The sequence below is a fragment of the Magnolia sinica genome, chromosome 3, assembly GCF_029962835.1.
Source record: "Magnolia sinica isolate HGM2019 chromosome 3, MsV1, whole genome shotgun sequence".
NCBI classification, from domain to species: Eukaryota; Viridiplantae; Streptophyta; class Magnoliopsida; order Magnoliales; family Magnoliaceae; genus Magnolia; species Magnolia sinica.
This window is the reverse complement of record NC_080575.1, coordinates 129,079,596-129,090,801: the sequence shown is the minus strand read 5'-3', so window position 1 is coordinate 129,090,801 and position 11,206 is coordinate 129,079,596. Positions and strand designations below refer to the sequence as shown.

At 42.5% G+C, this 11,206-nt stretch overlaps 1 protein-coding gene across 1 annotated transcript; it reads right to left on the bottom strand.

Annotated features, from left to right (window-relative positions):
* Positions 1-701: 701 nt before the first annotated feature.
* On the bottom strand, positions 702-2,432 carry LOC131238772 (low affinity inorganic phosphate transporter 4-like). Its single transcript, XM_058236378.1, has one exon. It carries the CDS (start codon positions 2,413-2,415, stop codon positions 835-837), a length of 1,581 nt encoding a protein of 526 aa, XP_058092361.1. The 5' UTR covers positions 2,416-2,432; the 3' UTR covers positions 702-834.
* Between the last annotated feature and the right edge of the window lie 8,774 nt (positions 2,433-11,206).

The window sequence follows — 11,206 nt, the reverse complement described above, 5'->3', positions numbered from 1 at the left end:
TATATATAAAGTCGGGTCAGGCTAGATTAGGTTGGGGTAAATTGACTTGAGCCCACGCCCGACCTGGAATTGATTGGGCGATGGGTTCTAAGTCCAAACCCAGCCAATGGTCCAAGCTAGAAAGTCTAAGCCCGGCCAAAAACTGGGTCAGGCTACCTGGTCCGATGCCACCCTAAACAGAATGGTGCTGGGCCCGTCATGTCCATTTTATATTTAATGAAACAAATTCTTATCATCCCTTTCTGCTAATGTGAAATGGGGTCCATACGGCTTAGTCGGACTCGGGCTTGGCATAATAGGCCCATAAGGAGCTTGATCCTGGTATCTATGTTGGACTGGTCCTGAGCCTAGCAAACCTAGCCCGACAACGCGGCTTGACATCCCTACTTTAAATGGGATGTTAAACACATGACACACACAAAAAAGAAAAAAAGAAAAAAAGAAAAAGAAAAGGATCAATTGTGGGATTAAATGCACTAAGAATATGGAGAAATGGATGGAAGAGATTGAACGACAAATGGTGCAACGTTGATCCAAAAGCCTTTTTTAAAAATTATTATAATTAATATCCCCACCGGGAAGAAAAATAGTAACAACATCAACTATCACAAGCAAAGCACGGCCGTTGGCAATACAAAATATATATGAGAGAGAGAGAGAGAGAGAGAGAGAGAGAGAGAGACGCATGAACGCTTAAACGGAACAGAAAGATAGGCTTCACCCATCAAGTCTTATTTATGACACGCACAAGTACCTGACCTGCCGAAACCCTTTCCAACTAAGGTAATACCACCGATACTCCGTTCCCGTTCCGGGCTAACGAATCGGACCACCTCATCGGTCCCGCATCTCAGCCTCCTTTGGCATGTCCCTGGTGGTCCCATCCCTTGCGGCTCCATCCTCACCCGAGATCTCCTCCAACGACCGTCCTTTCGTCTCTGTTACCAAGAACGTGCAGAAGAACCCGAGCATGTTCGTCATTGCCATCACGATCATCGCATTCTTTATCCTTTCCGTACCCCCTACTGACGTGTAGCTTTGCACCGCGAACACGCCAACCATGGCCCCAGCCTTCCCGGCTGCGGCACTCATGGCGTGGCATGTGGACCTTACCCGCGTCGGGAACAGCTCAGCCGGCAGCACGAATGTCGTGCTATTGGGTCCGAAGTTGGCGAAGAAAAAGGTGAGGCCATATAGAACGGCGAACAGCCTCTTGTTCTCCTCCTTCAGATAGTCGTATTTGATCCCCATGATTAGCATGAACAGTGACATCATAAAGAATCCGACGAGCTGGATTATGAATCGTCCAATCTTCTCGATGAAGAAGACGGTGAACCAGTACCCAGGGAAGGTACCGAACATTGCAATCACGAACATGGCCCGAGACGTATAGAACACTTCCTCTAAGGCGTTGAGTTCTTTGGGGGGCTTGGTTAGCCCGATTGCAGGGAAGATGTCCTTCTGGGTCAGGTTCTGGCTATAGAAAGCTATGTCTAGCAAGAACCATGTGCTCATTGTACCTATAAGGTGCCACCCATGGCGAGCAAAGAACTCATTGGAGAGTAATGAGTACTCGTTCACTGATCTGAACTGGGCCACCTTCTCTTGTTCATTTTGGATCTCAATAGACAACACCTTTCCCATGTCAATCGCCGCCTGCTTTGCGTTCCCCTCTATTATTGCGGTGTAGCGGCCCGTCTCAGGCATCTTCATCCGCCAGTAGTAAGTTAGCAGCGCTGGGACTGCGCCGAGCATGAGGACTATCCGCCACATGAAGTCGGCCTCCGGCTGCGTCGACAAGATATGGTCGTCTTGGAATGATGGGGCATGGTAGTAGTACTTGAATAACGCAGAGAGAGTCAAGGACACCAAGCCTGCGGCAATGATGCCAACGCCTTGCATGGCGAAGACGGCTGCGATGAACGCACCACGGGTCTTCTTGTTGGCATACTCGGACATGATGGTGGCCGACAGGGGGTAGTCCCCGCCGATACCGAATCCAAGCCAGAATCGGAAGAAGCACAAAGTGCCTATGACTGATTTCGCACTGGAACCGAACGAGAGGCCTGAACATATGGCGCAGATGACCATGAGTATGAGGGTGATGCCGTAGACCTTCTTTCGGCCGAGTTTGTCTCCGAGCCATCCGAACACGAGCTGACCCGTGAGCGTCCCAACGAGGGCGACACCCACGACGAAGTTGTTGACGGGTGTTGGGAGCTTACCGGGGGCCCCTGAGCCTGGTTCGTAGTAGTAGAGGCGGCCGAGTAGCTTAGAGATGGTGGAGATACAGAAGAGATCGTAAGCATCGGTGAAGAAGCCCATGCCAGCGATGACGATGGCAGTGACATGGTACAATTGGGTTCGGGCCTCGTCGAGTGCGGAGAGCACGGCTAGGTTCGGAGAGGATGACATGTTTGGCTACCTTTTTTTTTTTTTTTTTTTTTTGCCTTTGCTTTGAACTTGCAATGTGAAGTAATCTTGCAATGTGGGCCGTTTTTATAATTAGGATTTTGGATGGAAATGAGTTCATACAAAATGGCAGGCGGTTTTATCTATGGTTATGATAAGGGGAAAACAAGGAGAACGAGGAGCATATGATGAAAGGATATTCTTTGACGGTTGTGGACAGAAAGGAGGCCTTTTATTGTAGTCCACGGACTACTATAGTGAAGGCCTGCTAATTCTCGCAAAATAATTGTGGCTTTTTAGACGCTGCCTTTTTCCCAGCGTGATCTGGCGACGTCCTAAGTCCATATGTTATGAAGTTAGACTTTAGGACGAAATTGCCCCCGTTTTTTTTTTTTTTTTAATGCAAAAGTGAGTAGAAAGTTGTTAAAAGTAGGGGTAATTTTGTATTTTTGAGTTAGTCCGATACGAATGAGGTCTACTTTCGTGCTTAAGGATTTTTTGCGTCCTTTAAAAAAAAAGTAGATAGTATGTTGGGTCTATGCGATACAAACGCCCGTTACTGGAATGTTTATTTTCCATCAAACCTGTTAATAAGGTCACAAACACCTTGTTGAAGGGACTTACACAAATATCAGTTTGATCCAAAGCTTTTGTAGCCCACAAGAAGTTTTTAATGGTCAATCAATACTGTTTCATGTGGTGTGGTCCAACTAACATTTGGATCTTCTTCAATTTTTTTGGATCATGCCCTAAAATGATCTGTCATAACGGATGAATGGCGTGGATGCAAGGAACATACATCAAGGTGAGCCCTACAGTCAGGCATCCACCAAAGCTGAGCCAGATGGTAGGGGCATGTGTTTGCATGGTTCGAACCGTCCAGTGGGCAGGTCCAACCATGAACAGGCCACTAGCAGGGTATCGGTTACCCCAAATGGTCCGGGCTATGATTGTGTGGTATGAAATCACAGAATGTTCAACGGTTTACACTGAGTCCATTTGTCTACCAATGGTTAGATGATCAAGGACCATCCATGGATCACCGATGATGGGGCTTATCTAGTTCTTTCATAGGGCTACCAACTTTCTGGGCTGGTCCATGGGCTTTTGGGCTCCATAGGACTTTGGGCCGAGTGTAGGCTGACAGTTGCACTAATCCGCTTGGCCTTGTTGACAAGTACTATACAATTTCACAGCACTTGCATATTAACCTTCATATTCTGTCAGGGTATCAAAATCTTTTTGTTGGAATCACCTATGGATTTTTCGGTAAGTGACAAAGCTTTTAATTTTTAAAAAAAATCAAAAATAGAAAGGAAGGGTTGGCTTCGCTTGGATGTAAGCTGTCTCCCAAGTATGACATTATTCTCCAAGGTATGACATTGTTCTCACGAGGATACTCGCAGTTACATTTTTGTACCAAGTGAAGGGCGCGGATTAGGGGTACTGAGGAGCTATAGGCTCCAGTTCCTTTCCTTATGGACGGCTTGGGCTTCTTCCCTTATGGGTCCCTTACCCATGTTATAAACATTTCCGGTGGGGTGAGTCCTCTTACACCGAGCTCTGTCATCGGACAACTCAGCTTGAGGGCTCGTCTTTACGTCAGATGAGCTACTTGTCCTATGCCGATGGCCCTTCTGCTTAAACTTTTATCACAGTAGTTTGGAGTCTATCTCAACTCGATGGTATATCATTTATAAATAATTGTTACTATTCCCATGTGAGAGACAAGTTCGATTTTCCCTACAATAATGACAATTATAAAACTTGATCTTCAATATCTAAAATTCTTATAAAAACCTGAAATGAGAAATATGTTTTTGTATATATGCATGCAGGTGAGGGTATCAAGATTTTATTTATAAGAATAAGGGTTAAAGTAGTTTATGTTGTCAAAAGACTTAAATCTGACTCCTTTGGGTTGCTCGACCGGTCGTGAGTCAACCACAACTAGTCGAGGGAGCTACTCGACTAGTCGAGTATTGCACGACTCAAAGTCCAGCGAGCACATGATTTTGGGGACTGAGGTGCTCGACCGGTCATGGCCTATGCATGACCGATCGTGGTTACGCAAATTCATTTCCAAATTTGATGCAGACTGCGGATTCTTTATCGCTTTTCACAAGGGTACGTAAGGGAAGTTTCCTAAACTATAAATAAGGGTCCCTAGGGCTATTCTAAGTCATTCTAAAGCTTTTTAAAGGGTTCTAGGATTATCAAAGGGTGTAGCAAGGGTAAGATTCGAGGTTGTTCGAATCGGGTAAGTTTTCTTTTTTGTAATTTTTATTTCATAGTGGATTTCTGTCGCTTTGTACCGTGGTTTTTTCCCACAAGGTTTTTTTACGTTAAAACATTGTGTTCTTCTGTGATTGCTTGTCATTATTGAATTGTTATCCTAGATCTAGATCTGTGTGATTCCGTAGCTCAAATCCCCAACAAGTGATATCAGAGCAATCGTTGGGGCATAGATCTGAATCTGCAGGATTAGTAATAATGGGAAACGACAAGTTTGATATTGAGAAGTACTCGGGCAAAAATAATTTTGAGTTATGGAAGGTTAAGATGCTTAGCCTGTAGCCTGTTAACCAAGCAAGGCGAGATTAAGGCTCTTGAGGAGAAGAAATCTACCATGAAAGATGATGAATGAGAAAACCTTGACAGTAATGCTTTAGCCTCTATCTGTTTATGTCTCACGGATGAGGTTCTCTATAATGTTTTGAGGGAGAAAATTGCGGCTAGTTTGTGGACGAAGTTAGAGAACATTTATGCAAAGAAGTCCTCTGAAAATCGCCTACACTTGAAGCTACATGTTATACCTTCAAGATGGCAGAGGGTGGAGATCTAGAAGCCCAATCAGCAGCTTTAATAAATTGATGTGCAAATTGCTAGATATGGAGGAAGATGTCAAAGATGAGGAACATGCATGTATATTGTTAAATTCTCTTCCTGTATCATATAAGTCTTTCAGGGACACGATGTGCATCGCAAATAAAACCTTAAGTATTGACACCGTTATCTCAGCCCTTCAAGGGAAGGCTATGAGGAAGCTAAACGGCGACATGATGACATCTTCCAAGGCACTGATTACGAGGGGTAGAGATTTTGAGCGAGGTACAGGATCCTCTAAGCCTAGATCCAAATCCAATGGCAAGGGCAAAGGAAATTTAAAGTGTTGAAATTATAGGTTATCTGGACATATGAAGAAGGATTGTAGAAATCCTAAAACGAAAAAAGAAAATTCAGCGGCTTCTTCCAAAGCCGCCAATGTGGTCACATCTGATGAAGAATCAAGTGGTGGTGATGTTTTGTTTGTTTTCATGATTGGTTACTTACATGACAATCATAAAGACGAGTGGATACTTGACACAAGAGCATCTTATCACACGACTCCTCATCGAAATTGGTTTACCAGTTATAAGGAATGCGATGGTGGACAGGTTTTTATGGGTAATGACAATGCCTGTAATGTTGTGGCTATTGGCACGATGAGCATCAAGATGTTTAATGGGATGGAGTGCACCTTAATTGACGTCAGGCATGTTCTTGATATGAAGAAAAGTCTGATTTCTCTCGGTGCACTCGAGGCTATAGGGTACAAATTCACCAGTATTGATGGTGTCCTTAAAGTTTCAAAAGGGACACTCGTGGTTATGAGAGCACAGAGACACGAAAACCTTTATAAGTTGATTGGGAGCACTTCGGCAGGTGGAGCGGCAGCAGCTATTATATACTCCATGTCTCTACGTATGTGGCATGCTCGTGTGGGCCACATGAGCGAGCGAGGCATGAAGGTACATTCTAATCGATGTTTGATTCCAGCTTTTAAGAATTCTGATTTAGATATATGCGAGTATTGTATATATGGTAAACAATCTAGATTGTCTTTTAAATCTGAAAAATATGTTTGTGAGGGAGTGCTTGATTATGTGCACTCTGACGTATGGGGGCCATCACCAAAAGTTTCCATTGGGGGGTCGTCATGGTTTGTTTCATTCATTGACGACTACTTCAAGAAAGTTTGGGTTTACTTCATGAAACGTAAATCCGAAGTTTTCACCATATTCAAGCAATGAAAGGCAATAGTGGAAAAATAGTCAGGGCGAAAAATAAATGTTTTAAGGACTGATAATGGTGGATAATTTACTTCCACTGAGTTTAACGAGTATTATAAGGATGAAGGAATCATTAGGCACAACACAGTGCGCCACACCCCCGAGCAAAACGGTGTGGCTGAGTGAATGAATCGGACTCTCCTAGAAAGGGCCTGATGCATGTTAAGTAATACTACGTTGGGCAATGACCTATGGACTGAGGCCGTTAACATGACTTGTCATTTGGTGAACCGGTCTCCTTCAATGGTAATTGAATGTAAAATCCCAGAGGAAGTATGAAGTGGTCAGAAAATCGATTACTCAGTTCTACGCATATTTGGTTGTGAGGCTTACTCTTATGTACCGTCAGTTGAGAGAGATAAGCTAGACTATAGGGCTAAAAAATATATCTTTGTTGGTTATGGCATTGATGTGAAAGGTTATAGGTTGTTTGACAAGGTCACACGCAAGGTTATCACTAGCTGTGACGTCAGATTCGATGAAAGCTCCTTATCTCGCAAGAATGATCAAAAGGAGCAAGAGGAACCAAAAAAGGTGATCGTAGATGTCCAGATTGACTCAGATGATACTCAGGAAGAGACAGATGCAAAGACAGAGGTACATGATCAGGTGGAGCAGCCACCTGTGAGAAAGAATCCACCACGTGATCGCAAGTTACCGACAAGATATATGGATGACTCTAATATTTCATATGCCATCATTACAGATGAGGGGGACCTGTCTACTATTCAGGAGGCTCTTAATGAGCCTGATGCAGAAAAGTGGAAGGCGACTATGGACGATGAGATGGACTCGTTGCACCAAAATCACACATGGGAGCTGGTGGAGCTTTCTGTGGGTCGAAAAGTGATTGGATGCAAGTGGTTATTTAAAAGAAAACAGGATAGATACAAAGCAAGGTTGGTAGCGAAGGGTTATGCTCAGAGAGAAGGAATTGACTCCACAGAGATATTCGCGCTAGTGGTTAGGCAAGTATCTATCAGATTCGTGTTGGCGCTGGTTGCCCAATATAATCTCGAGTTTGAACAGATGGATGTGAAGACTGTATTCCTACACGGAGAATTGGAAGAGCAGATTTACATGAAGTAACCAAAAGACTACGAAGTTAAAGGAGAAGAGAAAAAGGTTTGCAGGTTAATGAGATCATTGTACGGCCTGAAACAGTCGTCTAGGCAGTGGTATAAAAAATTTGATTCTTTCATAATGAGTCAGAAATTTATTCGGAGTGAATACAATCACTGTGTCTATTACAAGACACTGAGTGATGAAAAATTCATTATCCTAGTATTGTATGTTGATGATATGTTGATCGCCTGTCATGATATGTCTGAAATCAACGTACTAAAGACTCAGTTATCAGGGACATTTGAGATGAAAGATTTGAGGGCTGCAAAGAGGGTTCTCGACATAGATATTCATAGAAATAGGAAGAGGAGTAGCCTTTGGTTATCATAGACTAAATACCTTGAAAAGGTATTGATCAAGTATGGGATGGATCAGGCAAAGCCGGTGAGCGTTCTCACACGGTTCACTTCAAGCTTTCCTCAGAACAATGTCTTAAATCTAATGAGGAAAAGAAGGTTATGTCTCATGTCCCCTATTCGAATGCGGTTGGCAGTTTAATGTATGCCATGGTCTGTACGAGACCGGATATTTCACAGGCAGTCGGTGTTGTACATGTCAAACCCCGGCAAGCAACATTGGGAGGCGGTGAAATGGCTACTTTGATACATTCAAGGTACGAAAGACTATGTCTTACTTTTTAAGAAAACAGGGACAAAGTTGGTAGGGTATGTGGATTTTGACTAGGCAGGCAATATAGATTCTAGGAAGTCTACTTCAGGATACTCGTTTATACTAGAGGGTGGAGCAATCAGTTGGATGTTGAAGCTTCAGTTCGTGGTGGCTCTTTCCACGACCGAAGCAGAATATATGACAGTGATGGAAGCGTTTAAAGAAGGTGTTTGGCTCAAAGGCATGATAAATCAGTTGGGGCTTCAATAGGAATCCGTGCCAGTTAACTGTGATAGCGATAGCGCTATTAATTTGGCTAAAAATTTTGTTTATCACTTACGTACTAAACACATTGATGTTCATCACCACTTTATCCGACATGTGCTTGAGGAAGGAGGTGTCACACTAGAAAAGATTCACACCAGCGTGAATCCAGCAGACATGCTCACCAAGGTCGTTCCTACAGAGAAGTTCAAGTTTTGTGCAACTTTTCTGGGCTTGGCGATAGCATAAAAGAAGAACAAAGTGTGCACGAGAAGTGTTGATTGAAGCTATGATGCAAGGAAGAGATAAGAGAAGAGGTCAAGGAGCTACATAGTTGAAGATTGAAGACTTGGTGGAGATTGTTGTCAGAAGTCTTAAATCTGCCTCCTTTGGGTTGCTCGACCGGTCATGAGTCAGCCACAACCAGTCGAGGGAGCTGCTCGACTAGTCGAGCATTGCACGACTTAAAGTCCAAAGAGCACATGATTTTGGGGACCGAGGTGCTCGACCGGTTGTGGCCTATGCATGACTGGTCGAGGAGTCCTCTCGACCGGTCGTGCAGTCCACTCGACCGGTCGTGGTTACGCAAATTCGTTTCCGAATTTGATGCGAACTGCGGATTCTGTGTCGCTTTTCGCAAGGGTGCGAAAGGGAAGTTTCCTAAACCATAAATAAGGGTTCCTAGGGCTATTTTAAGTCATTCTAAAGCTTTCTAAAGGGTTCTAAGATTATTAAAGGGTGTAGCAAGGGTGAGATTCGAGGTTGTTCGAATTGGGTAAGTTCTCTCTCTTGTAATTTCTATTTCATAGTAGATTTCTGTCGCTTTGTGCCATGGTTTTTTCCCGTAAGGATTTCTCACGTTAAAACATTATGTTCTTCTGTATTTGCTTGTCATTATTGAATTGCTATCCTAAATCTAGATTTGCGTGATTCTGCAGCTCAAATCCCCAACAGTTTAACTCCATCACAAGTAGTTTCTATACTATAAGATTACATGTCTCTCCGTAACACTGTCCATACCTATGTAGTGCATGCATCCAAGCATACCACTCCTTATGCATTTGAACCAATCACAACTAATCATATGATTGGGTTCGGGTCCTTGCCCGAGTGGTAGACTCTGAGGAGTTTCAACACGAGGTCTTAGGTTCGCGTGGGTGTGCGGCAATAATAATAATACAACGATCATATCCAAACTAGTATATCACGTAAGAACCACCTAATAAAATCCTTGGGTGCGTTTGTTAAAAATAAAATAAAAAATAATAATAATAATAAAGTCTGATTGATTATATCATCTTAACTTCTTATTTATGATAATTGCTTCTTTATTTTAGACATGAGTTCGTTGTATTAATTTTCCCATATGGTGCCAACGATTGACATTTAATTTACTATGTCCTGCTTCCACCCAAATATGGTTTGAAGCCCAGTCCGCCGTGCGCGTGTAAGATAGAGATGATAAGAACAGAACATCACGGGTCCTGATTAGATCGTAAAGACCACTCTGTAATCGAGGCTGAACTCTAATTAAAGCATCCTTGTTAGAGCCCTGCTAAGGCTATTCATTGGGGTGCGTTTGGATGCACCAAACTTCATGATTAATCAGTCTAACGTGGTGCAAAATACCATTAAATGTCATGGTATTTTGTGCAACCAAAAGCACCACAATTTTTAATTGTACTCTTGCACCGGTACCAATGTGCATGACTATGGCCGTTCACCATGTATCTGCCTGGCCCAAATTAGACTCATTTGGTCATCAAGTGGGCCAGACATCCATGAATTTGGATTGTTTCTCACTGTTTTTCACTGCGCGCGCACACAATCTTCTTCTTCTTCTTCTTCAAAAAAAACTTCTCAACCGTCCATTGCCTTTCCATCTTAACCCTCCTTGATATATATGTTGAAGCTCGAGCCAAGTTTTATAATCAAGATGGTGGTGCTTGACAACGGCCGTATGGATTGAATTTCCTTTTTTTTTGTGAGAAGTTGGGGCCCACCATGTCAATAACTTTGTTAATGTTGATTAAGTGCCTTTAATCTAATGTTGAAACATAAGTTTTTGATCGGATTGAACAAATTGTGGATCAATCAAGAAAATCATAAATTAATCGACAGTTCACATCGGCTTTGCGTAATTGCGCTATTTTATTTCTAATTTTGTAATTGGGTTATATAATTGGTGTTAATATGGGAGTAGGATAATCTCAATAAGTAAAAAATGTGAGAAGATGAGTTCAAAATGATTTTGAAGTGAGAAAACAAGAGGTTTTAGATATGTAAGTTAATAACATCTCTAGTAACTTTATATTCATAGTGGATTGTTTATCACTCAATGTCATTGTTTTTTTCTTGCAAGAAATTTTCCAAATAAAAATTTTATATTCTCTGTTATTGCTCAAATTTTTTATTTCTCTTTCACATATTTGATTCATTCTAATGCTACTTTCACGCCCAACGTGTGGTAGCCACTGGTAACAGTTAATCAACGAGGAAAAAAAAACTCCTATATATTTGGCCGTTGTTTTATTTTTCCTCCCCGATTATTAACATGTCGTTTGTCTGATAAGAGTAAATCTTCCATTTCTTTGGATTTTTGGGGCGTCCACCATCTATGATGGGCCCATTTCATCAACTGTCTGGATCGTCAAACTGTAGGCCCCATTTATATAGGCTTGGTT

Excerpts from the sequence above, each read along its gene's own strand:
- LOC131238772 (XM_058236378.1), bottom strand. The coding sequence starts at position 2,415 with ATGTCATCCTCTCCGAACCTAGCCGTGCTCTCCGCACTCGACGAGGCC.